The following is a 20,926-nucleotide window of genomic DNA, read 5'->3' as shown; positions in this document are numbered from 1 at the left end:
CTGGCACTCACTAAGGTGGCATAATCTGCCATTTTTTAATTTTTTTTTTTTTAATGTTGCTTGCTCAAATAAAGTATATTGACTTGATTGACGTGATTGAAGGAAGTTTGATAAGCACTCAGAAAAATATGGCGGATACAACTTTGAAAATGTTACCACACAAAATTAAAGTTTATCTTGTTGACCTTGATATTGATAGCAGTTGAACACGACGAAACACGTAGAAAAAATATAATGGCGGATGCAATGCAAAATAATGACTAACCTTTAGGTATATGTTGTAATTATCGACTCAAAAAGGCAGTATGCATGCACTAAATTCCTTGAAGTAACTTTTGTCTTGTTGTAATTACGATGTTTCAGAGTGTTTCAGTGTTGAATATTGCCGATGACGCTGCCGGAACACCAACGATGACACGTTGTAACTTTCTTGAAGGGTTAAATTTTTACACAGGAACGATGCGAATGTTACGGGGATGCTTGTTGCTGCAATGTCGTAGTCGCAGGATCGCTGTAATTTGATGCACTCACGTAAAATCTTGCGCTCCTTTTGTCCTTTCCCACGCAGCGACGTATCGCTGATAAATTTTTTTCTTCTCGAAGGACCAATGTACGGCCCATGCCGCACTATAAGTGGAGGTGTCTCCTGTCGTGGCGTGGTGCTGGCGGTGATGAAAACTTAAACTCCTTGATTTATTTCACTATTTATTGGGGTTTTCTTAGTTTTATATAATTGTTACAAAAAATATGCGTGTCTCGTGACGCTCCGGTAGGGCAGTATTGCCATACAAAAAAAAACTTATGTTACGACTTACATATAGTATTGTCGATTAATATTTTAATGTTTCCAACATTTACCACATCCCTAACCTTGTTTTAGATCGAACCCAAGTATTTCTCTTCCGGTTTTACTTTTACAAAAATACATTAATACAATTATTGTAATGTGTGAGGCAAGCTTCTTAAGACCGAGTGTCCTTGTCCTTACGGTACAGGAGGCGGCCGTGTCTGACGGATGAATGTCGTTATGCTCCTGCGCCACGCGTACTCTCTCGATGAGATGTAGCCAGGTCCCGCCAGCGCCCACTTCTTGTCAGCTAGCAAGCTAGCTATAAACAGATAGCCTGCATACATAGAACATAAACAGCCCATATACGTCCCACTGCTGGGCACAGGCTTCCCCTCAATCAACCAGAGGTGGTATCATACTTCACCACGCTCCTTCACAGCGGCTTGGTAAAGGTGTTCTTCATCTAACACCTGGGATCAACGGATTAACGTGCTCTCCGAAGCACGGAATCATTTTACTTTTTTTGGACTATCAGGTGATTGAAGCCTGTAATGTCCTTACCAAGCAAAGGACAGGGCACAAAGTGATTACTTACAATAATGTATTTAGTAGTTGAGCGTTGGGCTCACGATACGGAGGTCCCGGGTTCAGACTAGGACATTGCAGGTTGATGACCCGTTTGTCTTAAACCCGGAAGGCACGTTAAGCCATTTGGTGTCGGTTACTACTTGCTAGTGGTAGGTACGTGAATGATGATGTGATGTAGCCGATTTCGGCTACGGCGACTGCTTCAACTCCGACGTTCATGTGCTCGCATGTGGCTTATATAGCCAATCTTATTGGAAAGTACGTAGTCGTTAAAAGCCATGTCAGGGGCCTTTGGTGGCTCAATAATAATAAATAACCTTTACTCCAGGGTTTACAAGTTCGGTAATCTACCTCAAACCACACGAGAAGATCGTCTAACATTTTTTTTGACGTGACTTATTGTAGATTGGCCACAAGTGCCAATTGTCATCAACTACTTGGCCGGCCAAGTCTTATATCATCTCATCATCATCAGTCGTACGACGCCCACTGCTGGGAGGCCTTTGCCTCCCCCAAGGATCTCCACGACGGTCCTGCTCTGCCCGCATCCAGCGGCTTCCCGCGACCTTCACCAGATCGTCGGTCCACCTTGTAGCAGGGCATATCATCTAACAGGACTTAATATATTGTTTACAGAATATCAAGAAGTATGCGCAGCGTTGTCGCGAGTGCAGAAAGCGCTGGGTGCGCACGGGCAGGCTGCGCTTGCGGCGCGGGTGGCAGGCGCGGCGGGGGCGCTGCTGTGCCCCGCGCTGCGCACTGCCATCGCCACCAGGACCGCGGTGCTCACCGCCACGAGGCACAAGCGAGCTGGGCTGGCCCCGCCACACACCAACCACGCTACTGACCGGCTTAAACAGGTGCGTGTGACGTCATAACTTCCCTAGAGCCAGTACAGTAGTACTGTTCGCATATCGCGCGCGACGCGATAAAAAGGTATTTGCATTTATCGATATTAAGGCAGATACAAACAGTACGACGCGTGTAGTGCACACATGCATCATTCAATATTGTTTGGGTTTTAGTTTTTAAACTTATATTTTTTAGGGTTGGTCTGGTTTTTTAGGTTTTGATTCATAAATGACATGCACGACGTGATTAGGCAGCCAAATTACTAATATAAATACATACATAAACTCACGCCTATTTCCCACTGGGGTAAGCAGAGACTATAGACTTCAATTTGCTTCGATCCTGACACACTTTTCTTGCTTCCTCCACATTCATCAATCGGTTCATACACGCACGCCGGTTCAGAGTAGATCGTACTAAACCTTTTCTAAGGACATCTCCAATTTGGTCAATGTAAGTCCTTCTAGGTCTTCCTCTGCCAGCCCCACCATCAATATTCGCTTTATATACCGCTTTCGCAATTCTATTACCCTTCATCCGCTCTACGTGTCCAAACCAACCTAACATTGCCTTCTCAATCTTAGTCACTATATCATCTTATACACCACATCTCTGTCTTATCACACTGTTTCTCACTCTATCACTCAACACCGCAGATGCCACGCAAAGACCTCAAATCAAACCAATTGTTAATCATATAAAGAAAGTCTAGGGCACTGCGCCGAGGCTTTTCTTGCAACGTCTTTTCCGCGGCTAAACAGGTTGTGAGAAGATGCAGTAGATTTAGGCGGATGAGACGTTTGTTGTAAAAACTGACGATTCAAATTGTAACTATGTTACCTACTGAATAAAGATATGTTTGAATTGAATTTGAGTGGGTGGGTTTATGGGTTGAAATGACCTTCCTTTTCTCGTTCCAGTGTATAGACGTGGTGAGCGGGCATACGGGGGCGAGCGCGGAGACGGCGGCGTTGAGCGTGGAGCTGCTGGCTTTGCTGGAGGCCCTCGAGCTGGAGTCGCTGCTGCAGGCGCACGACCAGGCCGCGGCGCTGCTGCACCCGCAGGCCTTCAAACAGAACAACCACAAGGTCAGACTTGTATTCAAAGAGACATTAAAAAAGGCTTTTAAAGAGAATCCCCCTCAAACAGAACACAATCAGGGTTTAATTATATTTTTTTTATTTCCAGGCTTTAAATAATAGCAATCATACGGCGGACAAGGCGCGGGCTACCTCGCCGGATGATCCTAGCGAAAATATCAAAGTTATCAAGATTGAAAAGACTAATGAACCACTTGGTAAGTTCAATTTATTAATATCATCTGTTCACTGGCGATAAGAAATCTTATCGCATCACTAATTTAAGAGCCAAGCTCTTTTCGGTGTAGCATTCTCCATTATTGTCTATCAAACGGCAATTCTTTGACTCCTTATAAGACACGACGTTCATCTTCTCTTTAATCTGTTCCATGTAAGCTCTTCTTGGTCTTCATTTTCCTCTCTTTCCTTGTAGCTTCCCTTCTATGATGTTTTTAATAAATTCGTAGTGTCTTATTAAGTGTCCAATCATCTTGCCTCTTCTGTCCTCAATAACTCTCAATATTTGCGTCTTTTCCCTGACTCTTACTAGCACTTACTCATTAGTAACCCTTTCTGGCCAACTTATTCTTTCCATCCTCCTGACCACATTACAAAAGCCTCGAGTCTCTCTCTGTCTTTCCGTGTCAGTGTACAAGTCACATCCATAGAGGGCTATACTCCATACGAAAGTTTTGATGCATCGTTTTCTGATTGCTTCATTACAAGGTTGTTATAGTTTACCTTTAGATGCCAAACCATCATTGTGTTACAAATATAAATGTACTTTACTGCACCTAGAATAAAATAAATATATACATAAACTCACCTTTTTTCCCACCGGAGTAAGCAGAGAGTATGGAATTCCATTTGCTCGATCCCGACATTCTCTTGCTTCCTCCAGATTCATAAATCGTTTCATACGCGCACGCCGGTTCAGAGTAGATCGTACTAAATCTTTTCTAAGGACATCACCAATTTGGTCAATGTACGTCCTTCTAGGTCTTCCTCTGCCAGCCCTGCCATCAACCTAAAAGAAAATAGTTATATAAAAGACTTCTGTGCTTGTGTTCCCAGGTGCTACAGTGAGAAATGAAGCGGATGCAGTTGTGATTGGCAGGATAGTACGAGGTGGCGCGGCGGAGAAGTCCGGGCTGCTCCACGAAGGAGACGAGGTTCGATCCTGACTCACTTTATTACCTTCTTTACCATCATTAATAACCAAGAGTCACGCTTTTGTCGGTGTAGCATTTTTCTGATTCTCTCATTCCTGGAGGGCTAAAAAGAACATATTTGGGTCGTATACTATGTTCAAGACAAATTATGACATTCTGATTACTAAATAAAGTTAGACCTAAAACTAACAAAAAAAATTTTTTTTTCTATTTAACTTATTTATGAATTTTAATCAAGAAAAACGTAATAATGAGTCCGACATTTTATCACGTTTTTCTAATCATACAAATCCCAGTCATTTCGTGTTTTGACGTTTAGTAAAAAGTAACTGTTTTGACTAGTTGGAAGCTACCTACCCTATTCATCTGAAAAGCGATCTAGGTATTTGAAATTTGCGCAGTGTGAACAAATTATTAATTTCGTGTACCCTGTCTAAAATACCGATCGACCGTCCCCAGCTGCTGGAGGTGAACGGCGTGCCGATGCGCGGCAAGACGGTGCACGAGGTGTGCCAGGTGCTGGGCGCGCTGTCGGGCACGCTGACCGTGGTGCTGGCGCAGCGCGCCGGGCCGCGGCCGCCGCGCCAGCAGCGCGTGCTGCACGTGCGGGCGCACTTCGACTACGACCCCGAGGACGACGTCTACATACCCTGCCGCGAGCTCGGTCAGTACCCATAACACCATCATTTCCCTGGCATTATCCAGTTTTTCACAAGGTCGGCTTACCTAACCTGAAGATTTGACAGGTTTTGTACAGGAACCCGAACCCACATAAACATTAAACATAAATAGCCTATATACGTCCCACTGCTGGGCACAGGCCTCCCCTCAATCAACCGGAGGGGGTATGGAGCATACTCCACCACGCTGCTCTACTGCGGGTTGGTGGAGGTGTTTTTACGGCTAATAGCCGGGACCAACGGCTTAACGTGCCCTCCGAAGCACGGAATCATCTTACTTTTTCGGACAATCAGGTGATTCAAGCCTACAAGAACCCACATTCCTGAGAAATGTAATTTCGAAAGTATGTGACCTAACTTAACCTAACCAAGTCCCTTCATTTAAATATACTCTCAATACAATACAATACGTCCTCCTTAAAACAAAACCTCGGTACTGGGTCTGCTTGTTGAGTCTGCAATGCCCCCTAAAGTCCCTTATTAAGGTCTTTACCCGCCCCATAATGAGTAAAAAGTGGGTTACTTGCCCTAACGTTTGGAATGTCCTGGGTTTTAAGTTCACAATGTGGTTTATAAATGACAATCTTTTTTGTTCCAGGTATCAGCTTCCAGAAAGGCGATGTGTTACATGTGATCAGTCGAGAGGATCCCAACTGGTGGCAAGCCTTCCGAGAGGGAGAGGAGGACCAGAGCCTCGCGGGACTCATTCCTAGTCAAGCCTTCCAGCATCAGTTAGTATAATTCAATCAATCATTCTTTATTATTATTATTAATAATAATAATAACTTTATTGCACAAAATAGGAGAAATACAAAAATTGTTTACTTAAAACTAAAGGTGTGCTTATAATCTAATTACTTTTCAGGAGTTGTACAGGGGTCCCCAAACTAGGCAATGCCTGAATCTTGGGGAACCAGATATTTTTTTTATTTTTTATTAGCCTTAATTTTACTTACAATGTAAAATTATAACAAAAAACAAAAGAAAACAAAGATAGGCATTACAAAATAAAGTGTAGTATAATTGTAAATTGAGGAAGAGGTATGTAGAAAATTTATTTTACGAGGTCTTCAGTAGTGGTATAGTCCAGGGTGAGTAACCAGTCTGTTAACACGGACTTTGCTAGCGGAATAGGGCAGTCTATAATACAGCAAGACTTAGCTACTGCATTGTAAGTGCGAGATCTCACAAACTCTCCAAATCTACCCGCGAAAGCCGTGTTAACAGTCGGCAAAGGTACGCTGAAAGTGCGTTTTTTTAACAGTTCTTTATATGTGTCAGAATTTAATATGTGTTTGTGGGTGATAATGCATGTCTTTAGAATAAATAACTGTCGAATTGTTAGTTATTTATTCTATTGCACAGTAACATAAACTCAGGACATGTACAGACGAAGCTCAATAGGCGGTCTTATTGCTAAACAGCAATTTCTGCCAGGCAACCTTAGGGTGAAAGAAGTATATGCATTGCGGATTCGTGGTGTATAATTCTTTGTCCTACTTCAGTTTATTGAAAGAATGCAAAATATTTAGGTGGTGCGGAACCTCAAAGTGGCGCCCTTCAAAATACAAAACCCAGTGGCTCCCCTCTAGATACAAGGCTGCAGACCAGGGTGAATCAGTCTTGATGATTTTGTCCAAAGCCCCCCTATTTCGCCACCCGGTGCGGTCGCACCGTTCGCACCGCCCTAAGGTCGCTACTGAATGAAAGAGAGAAATACGTTATTTGTTATTCAAGGACGCTACTCGTCTTAGCTTTGTTCAGAGAACAGTAACTCTCTGCCCCGCACCAATTCAGTGTACCAGATCGGGCGCCGACTTCACCCCCTCTGGAGCTTACAAGGAGTAAGGTCGTCTTTACCAAGTGCGGGGACTATAGGATTTTTATATGGAGTGTTCTTAGACTTAGACTCCACCAACCCGCAATGGAGCAGCGTGGAGGAGTACGTTCTATAACCCCTCAGTTTGATTGAAGGAAAGCCTGTGCCCAGCAGTGGGACGTATATAGGCTGTTTATCTTAAATATATAAAAGGAGAAACTGACTGACTGACATATCAACGCACAGCTTAAACGGCTAAACGTAGGCACTTGAAATTTGGAAGGGACGTAGCTTAGGTACCGTAGAGGTGCATTAAGAAAGGAATTCCCGAAATTCCCACGGGAACGGGAATTAGTTGGAAAATCCTTCCACGCAGACGAAGTCGCGGGCAAAAGCTAGTCTAAATATATAAAAGGAGAAACTGACTGAGTCACTGACTGACATATCAACGCACAGCCTAAACGGCTAAACGTAGGCACTTGAAATTTGGAAGGGACGTAGCTTAGGTACCTTAGAGGTGCACTAAGAACGGAATTCCCGAAATTCCCACGGGAACGGGAATTAGCGGGAAAATCCTTCCACGCGGACGAAGTCGCGGGCAAAAGCTAGTATAATACATAATTATAGTGAGTACATTGTAATGTTAGGGGTGCTAGTATGTTATATTAGTGTCCTTAGAGCCTATAGTAAAAGAACAATTTCCATCAGACGCGAGTCGATGAAGCTGACGCTCGCGGGCGAGGTGGCGGCGCGGGACAAGCCCCGCAAGGGGGGCACCCTGCTCTGCGCCAAGAAGCCTCCCAAGAAGAAGAAGAGCAAAAAGGCCACCAGCGAGGCCGGGTACCCGCTGTACTCCACCTCGGGAACTGATGGTAAGACCGACCTATAAATGGGTAATATACCCGAATATAATTGACATTATTATATTATTATTCTTTATTATTTTTTATATAATTTTATTTTTAATTATTATTTTTTTCCTGTATATAATTGACTTTTAATAATATACCCGGGTTTAGGGTAAATTTCCATTATAAAACACAATACTGGGTTCTTGCCTGCAGTTAGGCCACGTCAATGCCTTCGGGCAAGTCTGAGGCCAAGAGCAAACCCATCAAAGGTAAAAAAAAAATGCTCAGATGATGCCGAATCGAGTGGAGGACCAGTCGAACATGCACATGAGCCAGCGGTATCTTGGATGGCCCCCGGTCTTTTAGCTAATTAGCATCTTGTCGTCTCCAGATTTCGAGCAGGAAGAGATCCTGACGTACGAGGAGGTGGCGCTGTACTACCCGCGCGCGAGCCACAAGCGGCCCATAGTGCTCATCGGGCCACCCAACATCGGCCGCCACGAGCTGCGCCAGCGGCTCATGGAGGACAGCTCGCGCTTCGCCGCCGCAGTGCCGCGTAAGTCTTCGTTACATTTCAGAATTTACCTTCGAACAGTTTTAAGACTCTTCTTCTATCTTGTCAGTAGTGAGGAGCCGCATAATATGCCAACTTGGAGTCTAAATGCGGAAGGAGCTAAAGGTGCCGAGAATGCTCTTTGGGTCACAGGATACTGGGCTGATTTGGACATGTCAGGATTCTTTTATCCGTGGCTTTTATGAATATGTGGTAGCCCTGTTCGGAGAACGCATGACGAAAAAGATAGAAGTGTGGCGGACCCAATTAGTTGACCAGCTAATCCCACCCATAACAAATAAGATGGCGTGCTTCTTCTTCTATCATGTGGGTTGTGAGGTGGATTACCAACCTCATCAACCCTGGTGTCAGGGTTACTATTGAGCCGCCAAAGGCCCCTGACATGGCTCATGTAACAACTACTTATTTACACCAGTAAGTAGTAATCGGGACCAACGACTTAACGTGCCTTCCGAAGTACGGATCATCTTACTTTCGGACAATCTGGTGATCAGCCTGTAATGTCCTAACCAAACAGACAGTAATAAAATAGAAACTTTATAAAAAAGGTTATTATAAAGTTAGTGATTATTTAGAAGATATGAATGCATTGATTAACTGTCTGGTAATTGATATTAGGTAGCCAAATTACCCTTCTTCTTCTTTGCGAGTCGATGGCGATCGATATTAAATTTTAGCTGACCAATAATTGGCCATGCTTACGGCATTGTCAGTGGCTTCGTGAAGGTCTTTAATAGTGCAGGTGTTAGGGCCGGTTCCCAGGTGGCATAGCCGGGCTGCATTGTGTGACGGATGCGGCAGAGACTCGGTTAGGGGAGCTTAAGCTGGATATATGATCCACGCAGGATCTTATATGTTTGTCTGCCATACGCAATAATGATAACTGGTTTCCTGCAGACACGTCGCGACCGAGGAAGGACCATGAGGTGCCGGGGCAGGATTATCACTTCATCTCACGCACGCAGTTCGAAGCTGACATCCTGAACAGGAAGTTCGTCGAACACGGAGAGTATGAGAAGGCGTATTATGGTTAGTATAACCATATGGTGGTAACCATATGTATGGTCGCGGCTCCAAAACAGCTCTTAACTCCCTCCGGGTTCAGTACAACAACAACTTCAGAATGCTATTAGGATTGCTGCGTTTAAATAAATAAATAAATAAAAATATGTTTATTACTCTCACATCAACACGATAATTGGTAATTAACAATAAAACAAGATTATGATACAGTGGTTGGTGAGAGAGACTGGGGTCTGTGAGAAGCGTTAGCTTGTAGTACAGAACCCCAGGCTCCTCCCTCGGATGATTAGTGTCTATAGCTACTTATTTTATGTTTATATAACACAAATTAGCAGAGATGAGATTTGATGATACATAAGACAAAAATTTTAAAATTGTTTGTGAGCGTGTGCGTGCGTGCGTGCGTGCGCGCGCGTTTGTGTGTGTGTGTGTGTGTGTGTGTGTGTGTGTGTGTGTGTGTGTGTGTGTGTGTGTGTGTGTGTGTGTGTGTGTGTGTGTGTGCGTGTGTGTGTATTTGCGTGGGCGTATAATAGTTTAATTATTTATTTATAATAATATATTTAGCTTCTACAGTTTCTGTGTTCGCATGTTCGCACAAGCTAGAGTCGATGATTTCTATGCTATGATCAGGAAGAAAAATGCTTCCCTGATGTATACAACCTATAGGTTGCGGTCCAGTTCCAATGGTATTCTGAAGGCGTTGGCATGTAAATTGGAGCTGCCAATATGGAAGCAATTTATGGGGGTGCTAATCGCTTCCCATTAAAATGAGATGAATGTACTTTTGATTACGATGTACCTACTTGTATTGTGTTTTTTGTATTTACTAACAATTGGGACTGAGTTGCCAAAATAAATATTAACATTATTGTAAGTATGTCTTTTTCATATCTCGGGCCTATGGAGGCCCGGACTTTTGGAAGGCGTGCGTGGGGCCGAAGCCAACACGTAGAGGCCCCTTAAGACAGTTTAATCTAAATGTGGTGTGACACCAACCGGCGATTATCCCTGTATGCACTATGGGAGTGCATCCAAAGACAATCCCCGGTTCGTGTAGGACACCTAACATAGAATAAGCTCACGACTACATCCCAATTGGGGTAGTCACTTCCTTTTTGATGCTTACAGCGAAGGATTTAAAAGGCCTGCCGTCGTGTTTTTTCAACTCATTATTCAGAAATCAGAATCATTTATTCAACGTAACTATCATGGATAAACTTGTTGAAGGTCAATGTAACATTTTTGAATTTACGTCATTTCGCAAGGTTATGGCTGAGGAGAAGAAATGACAAGAAACTGCAACATCAACACATGTTTTAAATCAATGAGGGTACATTACAAGTTATTCAGTGGTTAGTTGTTCTGCCTAGTTTGGGGACCTCTGCTCAGTTTTTAAGAGATGGATTTATTTGGGTCTAAGTTTGAATATATCTCTGTATTTATAATTAAATGAATGTAACTAATTAAGTCCTATATCGGATACAATAAACAATATTTTCATTTTTTTTTATTTAATAACTAGAGGAACACATTCAATACCAGACATTATAGTCTGGGAGTCTTCATGGCTAGAGTGAATAGGCATTCGTTAGGTAAGCGTGATCCATTTACCATCAGGTGAGATTGTGGTCAAACGCGAGCCTATATTATTAAAAAAAAAATAAGCTCACGACTAAACCCCATTAGAGTAATCAGAGGTACGTCCATCGCAAGATGAACTGAGTACCCACACGTCACCGAGCTTTCTGTTAGATCATCGTGATAGTGCCTAGTCGATCGATTTCGGCCATTTTTTTATCGATTTGCACTCTAATACATTTTCTCGACTCAACAGGAACATCACTAGACGCGATCCGCGAGGTGGTGAACTCGGGCAAGATCTGCGTGTTGAACCTGCATCCTCAGTCGCTCAAGATCCTGCGGGGCTCCGACTTGAAGCCCTACACTGTGTTCGTGGCGCCGCCCAGCCTCGAGAAGCTCAGGCAGAAGAAGATTCGCAATGGAGAGGCTTTCAAGGTAAACATTTTCATTTTCTATCGTGTGGGTTGTAAGGCCGAAGGTTGACCCCAGCTCCTGTGTCAAGGTTATTATTAAGCCAAGGATACATGGCTCATGTAACGAGTACTCATACTACTCATTACTACAACACATTACTTCAGTAGAAAGTACTTATGTCCTTTTAAACAATTATTAGCTAGTTTCCAACAAGTCAAATCAGTTACTTTTAACTAAATGTCAAAACACGATTTTTTTCTTTGACGTGACTGTAGATTTGCCGCAGATGGCATTTACTACTTGGCCGGAAAAATGGGGGCGCTGAAGGCTCTCACCCGGTACAACACTTAGTCAAAACACGAAATTACTATGCAATTTGTGTGAAAAAGCACATTGTGACGTGATAAAATTTCGCCCTTATTATTACATTTTCCTTTATTAAAGTTCATAAATAAGATAAATATAAAAAAGAAAAAATATATCACCTTTAGAGTTGTGTTTATTTATTAATCAGAATTTCATAATTTATCTTTGACCTAGGAAACTACCCAATTACGTTTTATCATATTCGAGTAAAAATGTATGAAATTCGATACGTTCCCCATACATGCGCCAACGGTGCAAAAAATGTTTTTTTTTTTTTTTATACAAAGTTTATAAGATGGCGATACGCAAGCTTTTGACGCGTGTTATATGCTAAGACGTTAAATATATAAAAAAAGAAACTAATTCCAATCGAATATACGAGTATCTATAGAGAGCTCGTTAATTTAAATATAAAATTTTACAAAAAAAAAAATAATAATTCCAGGAGGAGGAGCTGAAGGAGATAATAGCGACGGCGCGCGACATGGAGCTCCGCTGGGGCCACCTGTTCGACATGATCATCATCAACAACGACACGCAGAGGGCCTACCAGCAGCTCCTCAACGAGATCAACAGCCTCGAGCGGGAGCCCCAGTGGGTCCCGGCGCACTGGCTCAAGCACACCTAGCGGGAATCACCCCCCGGGCCTTCCACAGGCCCACCACATGTGATAACCAGAACTACACCCCTGAACTACGGAATGCTCAAACTAACCTTGCTGATGCAAGTTATCCTGCAAATGGTTTTACATTTGCTCGCCTATTTCGCAAATTATGGAAGGCATTATCGTAGCAGCTGTAGGGATTCTAAAAGGGTAGGTAATATAGAATTTAGAAATGTGTTCCGCAAACGTTTGAAAGATTCGAATCAGAATTTGAATTTCGATGATAAAAGGTGTGTATGACATTTCGCGTATCAATAAAGCTGCCAATTTTATGCTGTTTGGTTGGTAACAAATCGATCGATTTGTTGTTTTTAAACAAACAGCGTACCTACGTTAGTTTCGTTAGGTTGGCAGCAATGCGAGTCGATTGCTTGCAAATCGTTTTCGAACTTTTAGTGTTAAAACCGCTCAGTACTGGCCAAATTAAATCAATAATGGTGCTAATTCCTGTAAATACCATCTAATTTTATTTTAAGTTATATCTGTCCTTTTCTTATCCGCCGAAAAGGAAAGGGACGGGTAATCGACAAGCATAAAATTTATGGAACACACGTCAATTTTAAGCACAAATCTAAACCAACCGTCTAAAAATTTTACGTCAGTCAATAACCCGACACATTAATTTACTCATTCTTCCTAAAATTAAGAGCTGTGAATCATCCGTCCCTTTCCTTTTCGACGGATACGAAAATGACGGATATAACCTAAAATAAAATTAGGCGGTGTCTGCAGGAATCGGGGCCATTATAAATCACAAAGTACCTATGTACATAAACAAATATTAAATCAATGTTTTCCCCCACTCTGTTGTGTGAAAATTCCCGAGATTCTAATTTTCGATTTTGTATGAATCGATCGATTATACATTTAATAGATTCGAGCTTATTTATTTAAAAAAATAAAATAAATAAAAATTCGAACAAGTGAGAAGCGAATACTTATGATAGTTGAATAGAGGATGATTGTAGAGTTATAATTGTGAGAGAAATATATTTCCGAAATTGCGTATGTGAATGATATGTTGATTAGACTTTGTGAGTTTATCTTATTAATTGGGGCTCTATAGACGATAGACGTTTGTGCTTCCCTTTAGACCTAAGACAAATAAAGACTTAGTAATCAGAATTTATGCTGAACCCCACACCGCATGACGTAGAAGCTAGTATTAAGAAACTTATATTTATGTTCTCGTAAACAATAGGCAAATTGCACCGAGGATGAAGGTTTATTTCAAGTTCAACAAAATTGTCGTCTGTAGAGCGCCAAAAAGTAAATTTTGTTGTTCATTTAAAAGCACCAGTCAAATAATGTAAAAAAGACTAAAAAAAAAAGGTTTTTAGGCACTTAAATTGTATTAAATTTTTTGCATTATGTGTTGAGTCAGTCATTACTAGTAGGTGCAAATAAATTTATATAATACTTAGCCTGTTGGATGTATCATTTTGTCACAGTAATCCTTATTTCGTATATTGGCACTATTGAATATTCCTTCTTATCTTTAATTACGTGAATATTGGTGTTGATTCCCGCGGATACTAAACTTTTTTAACTTCACAGTTCTGAAACTAGTTATATCTCTGTCTTGCGCTCGTTGTAAGTGAAGGACGGCAGTATTTTTGGAGTTGTCAGACTAAAATAAAAAGTTTTGTCCGCCGGGATCGGCGCCATTGCATGCTGGAGTTAGCTGGTTTGTCTGTCGTTTTTACCGGCGTCCGCTAGGTGGCGCTCAACTGTTTTCAACGTATGCGAGTAAATTCGCGGGATTCAACTAGTAATAAAATAAAAATAGGCTTGTTAAATCGTTGACTTTTTACAGCTGTTAAACCACGATGCCGAGGAATTTATAGTTTGCAAATGTCGTATGTACGGGAATAGATAGCTTAGGAAACAAATAATAAGTGAAACAATAAAATATTCATCCTATTGCCAAATTTGTACGGTAGATTAAAAAAAATAGGGATTTTTGAAAATTTTCTCGTCTTGTAGTGCTCACGGGTCTTATTGATGGCTCGCCGTAATAAACTGAGGTATGAAGCAGACATGGAAACAATGTTTTAGATTTAAATGAAACTATCCCTCTGAAAGTTCTTATGTAGGATGGCAATACCGCCAGCCCACGCGGCATGGTAATTGCGTCGCGCGCGGCGCGAATTATATGGGCTTCGACCAATAGCCATACGACGTCTACCCACGTAGACAGCATTCGCTGCGTCCATTGGTCGAAGCCCTCGATATAATAGGCGTCCTGCTGGTAACAAATTCGAATAATAAAAAACTAATTCGGATAAAAATGTATGGGAGTTCGTACAGCGCCGCCGCGGCCGTTAATGGAACTAATAGAAGTAAAGCTCCCCAATACATTTTTACTCGAACTCTATACGATAATTTTACATTCGTAGCATATTTATTCAACATGAGTTCACTTGATATCAAGCTCAAATACTCAAGAGAAACGTAATAAATGTTGACATGTCTGCTCTTAAAGAAGTGTAGCGAGTAGAAGACTTTAATAATATCCCTGTAATCAAATTTACATACTGTTCAATGACATATCTGGTTTTTATAATGTACCTTCCAGTTTAATAATTAATAGTTTTCGTCCCTTGGACAACTTGTTCAACTCATCATGATTTATCATCATCTAGAGGTCCATAGAAAGTAAGTTCGTATTTACCAATTTTCAACATATAGAATATTCTCGACTTTAAAATTCTCGAGCTATTACCAGTTTGCCTGTTTGTACGTTCGTTTGTCTCGGAGCGTCTAGGCCACGTTAGAACGCTGCCAAACAACTTTGATGAGAATGTCGACTGATGATCACAATTTTCTAAATAAAAAAAGCAATAATAGAAATACAAAATAAATATAGTTTTATCTAATAAATAAAGTAATAAATAAACCGTATTCACTAAATATGCCTTACAAAACAATTAATGTAGCGCTGTATACAGTTAAGTTTTCATCAAAGTTGACCTTTTTAATTAATATGCCGTTAGAACTTATACAGTTTATTGTATATTCAGATTACAAAGAATCATTAACTTTTTTACAATATGTATATGTAGATAGAGTTGTGGATTCCAAATAATATAGTGCCAAAAAATAAGGCTTCGGTTTTTTAGAGTATACTTCTTTTGTAATAATCACAATTTTTAGATTATTTTTATCGTGTATGTTGTAGTTATACCATTTACATTGAAGTCGTGGTTATTGAGGTATCGTGTCATACGGGATTTTTGAATTGAGTCTTTATTTGTATTGTGCATGGTGGAAAATAATAGGCACCTAGTTTATCCGAGCGATTTGAAACAACCGAACTGTCGCATTTAAAACTTAAAATTTTAGGACTCATGCTCGAATAAACTCGTAAAGATCAGGTGCTGATTGCAGTACACAACATCTAAATTTATTTTAAGTTATACCTGTCATTTTCTTATCCGCAGAAAAGCAAAGGGACGGGTAATCGACAGGCATAAAATATGTGGAACACAAGTCAATTTTAGGCACAAATCTTGATACAATCCTCTAAAAATTTTATAATCCAACAGAATTAAGTTGACAGCACACGTCAAACGGGTTGCATACCAGCGAGCTACCTATTTGATTCGCCCGGGTTATTCATACATTCACTCATTCTTCATAAATTTAACAGCTGTCCCTTTCCTTTTCGGCGGATAAGAAAATGACAGGTATAACTTAAAATAATATGAGGCTGTGTCTGCAGGAATCGGAGCCAAATGTCAGTTTAAAGTACGCAGTGGTTTAAGCAAAATTTTTATAGTGAAGTTATTGTATTAAGTTCGAGTAACAATGTATGGAAATCTGCACAGCGCGGCCACAGACGTCAATGGAACTAAAAAATCTTCCATATATTTTTATTCGATGCGATAATTAATTCCTGCTTAGACCACTTATCATGCGAGACTTCAATGCCCTAATAATTTTCTAGTTTTATCAGCTAGTCACACTGTGTACATAATTTACTACTAGCGCCTACTAACAAATCTGTATTCTATTTCTGTCTGTTAATTAATTTAAATGTGTACCTATTTTTTCCACCATGATAATGTGTTTATTTCTAAGGTTTTCTGTACCTAATTGAGTATATAAGATCAGTGTAGCCGGCAGGTGCTAAATGTATACCTTGTTTATTGTTTTATCTTCTAGTTATGTTGATTTCTGCATGAATGATGCGGGTAAAACTAATTTCACAAATCATGGTAACACTATGTCATTGAAAGAGTTTTTATTTCTTCTTGTGCAGTTTTTAATGTGAAAGATGTTCCTGTTCTCAAGTAAATTGATTAACATGTTCTTAACTGTGTACTTAAATATTATTTATTAATTATGAAAGTATTTTTGCCTCATCAAAGTCATCATTCATGCAATTTATCAAAACATGGATTTGTGGATTTTGGAGATTTCACAGTATTGATATTATTATCTAATTTATAAATAGTCCTGTACATAATTTATTAACAATTGAATGAATAATAAAATACTATAAATAACATGTTAATAGAGAACAATTTAATGTAAATAATAGAATACCTATTAAATTTAATATCAGATATAATTTTCGTTTTATTTAAACAATCAACTGCAATCAATAACCTCGTAATGCAATGGGAGACTTACCAAGGCACATTCCTCAAAAACAATGAAGATGGCGCTGTAAACATTTTCCTTCGTTTACCTTCTAATTTCATAAATAACAGACACGTGCATCTTTTATCTTTGGTTTTGGGTATTACAATTATTTTCACCTATATTATTCCGCTCAAAATAAAGAAGAGGCAACATAATTAATTCTATACATAATGTAATCCAAATATCTAGCAACAATTATTTTTACTTACATTCGAACCCGAATAATGAGATAATAGGTAACTGTCATGTTAAATCTGGACAGCCCCATCTACATGATTTTGGAGAACGTGGTCTGGAAAGTCCCTCATTAAAGATGGTGTCCTTTCCATCATTCTACCATACTCCACTACATCACTTTATTTTTGATCTCATTGGTATATAAATATAAGTAAGTGTAAATTATATCCGGATATTTGCAAAAACCGTTAATAATGTTGACTTCCGGTATGTGAGGAACTACGCTATAACAATGTTTAGCCACCTCTAAGCTTACCCTGGTACTGCTGCAGGCTACGAACCATATCACAATGCAAATCACGCAAGCCATTACTATACATTATTCAAGGTATTTTTACTCTACTCTAATGCAAACACACAACTAGATTTGCTATTATTTTATATTTATCTACAAACATCCATACATCTAAATCGTTTCGCTGATTTACTCTAATAAGGCCATGGCTTAAAAAAAGCTTAAAAGCCTTGTAGCTAAATACGTAACAAAAATAGAAATTTGTTTATGGTTTTTGACAGATGTTGACGTTGACGTTTCATATTCTCCAAATCCAAAAGTGTAAAACGGAGCGAAACGCTAAGATAGTTGTTTATTCTTGGAGTTATCTTAGTTATTCTTGCTTAGTGAAGTGAAGAGAAAACCAGGTCAAAATGCCTTCGATGAGAGTGGAGGGTGACAGTGATGGCGACGGCGATTTGTCTGGAGGTGATACAGAAAGATCTGGGGGTTCCTCCAGGGGTCCTGATCGAGACTCCAGTGCTGAGGAAGCAGATGAACCGGATTCCGATGACTCCTCAGAGATGGATGAGGGCGAGTGTGAGCGCAGAAGGAACGAATGCCTGGACAATCTCGGTTGGTACAATTATAGGTTATGTTTACTAACAATAGTATGTATTATGTACTACCAATTTTTCCTTTCTAAAAAATAGCATTTATTTTGTATTTATAATAAGTGCTTTGAGTGTTTTGAGAATTGTAGTTTTTTTTTCGTTGTATATTATACGATACGGTGTAGAATGTTAACGCAATGGCAGGAATAATTCTAAATTACCACTGTTCATAACTGTTCTATGGCCGTATGTCTGTCTCACTAACTCACGTTCTTAGTCAATATTGGGCGGAATAGACCCACAAGTTCATTTTATGTTATTTATTTAAGGAATAGATACAGCTTATAATAACACATATTTTATATCTAAATATTAAATACACACATTAGGTAGTACAGTAGCCAATTAAGTTTTCACCAAAGAGCATGCATGCAATTGAGTTGAGTTGGGAGGTTAAGTTATAAAATTGACAGCCGCTCTAGGTGGTACAGTGCAGATCCGATAAAATATTATACTGATAGCTAAGCAGGCAGATCGTTACTTTTAATGACTAAATGATGCTTATGATGATTATTTAGTTTATTTGACCCCAATGACCTTTCTTTAAAAAAAGTATACAAATAAAGATAATGACCATAGAAGAAATAATACAACATAACCAGCCTGTACAGTCATGAGGAATATCATGTACCCACTTTAGAACCCTGTCGTACTATCATAATAATATTTGACATTTAATTAAACTTACGGTTTAATTTGTCAAAAAAGTTATTGTGACATGGTTTCAAAGTGTATACATATTAGTACTCGTGACCGTATACTACTATACTAAACTGAAAATTGCTAGGGAAAAGCAAGCATAACAGCATCACGCCTATATCCCTAAAAGGGCAGGCAGAGGTGTATAGAATACCCTCTCCTCACCAGGTATGATAAAGAAAGTAAATTGAAGTTCTGTCATCCTACATCAATTGTTAGTCAAAGCTACATCCATCGCAAGATGATCTAAGTACGCACACCTTACCAAGCTCTCTGTTTGGCCAACATGATAGGTGGATACATTATTGTCATCTAAAATAGTGGAACCAACTGTGTTAGTGACAACTGAACTTAACTATAAATAAAATAACTCATAGGTGCCATTTGAGAAGCAAGCCAATGTACCACAGGACCAAAATGGCTTCGTAAAAATAATTATTTTTTTATAAATTCCAGCAAACCTAGAACGACAGTTCACCGTTCTAAGAGAGCAGCTGTACAATGAAAGAGTGAAGCATGTGGAGTACCAGCTGGCTGAAGTTCGTGGAGGACGCTCGCAAGAGTACCTCGGTCCTCTGAGGTCTCTACAGGAGAATATGAGGATTAGGTATGTAAAGAGATACTGATTCTATAAATATTAGACATATTGAATGAATTTAAATTCCGGGTCATACTTGATGAAAAGGATCGCCAATTAACAAGGGAGAATAAAGTAAGAAATGGTTAGATGAGCAGTTACATTAATGCTGATAATTTTATTTACTTATACTCGAGTACTATCATACTGTCCACTTTGTTTCATTATTATTATTTTATTTATAATCTGTACATCTAAATATATAAAAGGAGAAACTGACTGACTGACATATCAACGCACAGCCTAAACGGCTAAACATACATAAACTGCCTATATACGTCCCACTGCTGGGCACAGGCCTCCCCTCAATCAACCGGAGGGGGTATGGAGCATACTCCAAACGGCTAAACATAGGCACTTGAAATTTGGAAGGGACGTAGCTTAGGTCGAGGTGCACTAAGAAAGGAATTCCCGAAATTCCCACGGGAACGGAAATTAGCGGGAAATTCCTTTTGTATGAAAAATCTAAACCACTTAAGTTAGTTGCTTGAAATTTGGCATGCAGGTACCTTAGTAAACTTAAAGATTAGTTGCAAAGGATATTACAAAATTCGCACGGGATCGGGAGTTAGCGGGAAAAAACATTTGTATGAAAAAATCTAAACCGCGTAAGATAGATGTCTTCAATCTAGCATGCATATATACCTTAGTAAATATAAAGTTTAGTTATGGCTGTATTTTGAAAAATGGGAGTTAGCAGGAAAAAAATGTTGTATGAAAAAATCTAAGCTGCATAATTTAGATGCTTGAAATTTGACATGCATATACCTTAGTCAATGCAAAGTTAAAAATTCCCCTGGGAAAGGGAAGCGAGTTAGAGACTTGAAATTTATAGCTCACGGTAGCGGCAACCAAGAAACGTCGCGGCCGCGGCGGCGGTCGTGGGCGGCGACAGCGGTGGCGAGGCGCGGAGGGGGGCAGATACCTGAGTGAGCAACCGGAACGCGGCAGACGCGTGAGGGCAGACGACGTTGATAGTCGTGTCAAATATTGAATTTTGCGGCGAACTTTTCAATATATTTGGATGGTTCAAATCTTTAGTAGGTAGTTTTCTGTTGAATTTTCCAGGCGGACGTTCCACGGCCCTTGCATTATCAATTATAGTCCTTATAATTTTCTGTTGTAATTTCTAAATTTTGTTTAAATAATTGTAGGTTATAAGTCTTTACGATTTCTTAATTTTTTTCTAAGGCTATTTATTCGCTGTTAAAATAAAATAAAGCATTTTTAACCTTTCTCCCACACACAAATATCTCTTTTTTTATAACACGTCACGCGGACGAAGTCGCGGGCAAAAGCTAGTGACGGGTATAACTTAAATAAAATTAGGAAGTGTCTGCAGGAATCGGGGCCAATAAATAA

The 20,926-nt window shown here is 39.9% G+C and overlaps 2 protein-coding genes across 5 annotated transcripts in view; both read left to right on the top strand.

Moving 5' to 3' along the window:
- Nucleotides 1-12,883, top strand: part of LOC126373074 (protein PALS1) — a 130,995-nt gene extending 118,112 nt beyond the window's left edge. For all 4 annotated transcript variants that reach the window (XM_050019049.1, XM_050019052.1, XM_050019050.1 and 1 more), the window contains 11 exons: nucleotides 2,015-2,238; nucleotides 3,151-3,318; nucleotides 3,419-3,527; nucleotides 4,384-4,481; nucleotides 4,941-5,145; nucleotides 5,760-5,892; nucleotides 7,689-7,852; nucleotides 8,223-8,387; nucleotides 9,303-9,434; nucleotides 11,263-11,444; nucleotides 12,235-12,883. In XM_050019049.1, coding sequence (XP_049875006.1) covers nucleotides 2,015-2,238; nucleotides 3,151-3,318; nucleotides 3,419-3,527; nucleotides 4,384-4,481; nucleotides 4,941-5,145; nucleotides 5,760-5,892; nucleotides 7,689-7,852; nucleotides 8,223-8,387; nucleotides 9,303-9,434; nucleotides 11,263-11,444; nucleotides 12,235-12,417 — 1,763 coding nt within the window. In that variant the 3' untranslated portion in view covers nucleotides 12,418-12,883. The remainder of the gene's footprint in view (nucleotides 1-2,014; nucleotides 2,239-3,150; nucleotides 3,319-3,418; nucleotides 3,528-4,383; nucleotides 4,482-4,940; nucleotides 5,146-5,759; nucleotides 5,893-7,688; nucleotides 7,853-8,222; nucleotides 8,388-9,302; nucleotides 9,435-11,262; nucleotides 11,445-12,234) is intronic.
- Nucleotides 12,884-17,872: 4,989 nt separating this feature from the next.
- The window catches only part of LOC126373197 (breast cancer metastasis-suppressor 1-like protein), a 91,158-nt gene continuing 88,104 nt past the window's right edge, over nucleotides 17,873-20,926 (top strand). The window contains exons 1-2 of the mRNA XM_050019245.1: nucleotides 17,873-18,190; nucleotides 19,384-19,534. Of these exons, the coding sequence (XP_049875202.1) occupies nucleotides 17,989-18,190; nucleotides 19,384-19,534 (353 nt within the window). The 5' untranslated portion in view covers nucleotides 17,873-17,988. The remainder of the gene's footprint in view (nucleotides 18,191-19,383; nucleotides 19,535-20,926) is intronic.

The sequence above is a fragment of the Pectinophora gossypiella genome, chromosome 15, assembly GCF_024362695.1.
Source record: "Pectinophora gossypiella chromosome 15, ilPecGoss1.1, whole genome shotgun sequence".
Lineage (NCBI taxonomy): Eukaryota > Metazoa > Arthropoda > Insecta > Lepidoptera > Gelechiidae > Pectinophora > Pectinophora gossypiella.
Note: the sequence above shows the minus strand (reverse complement) of the source record. Positions and strands in the feature narration are given on the sequence as shown.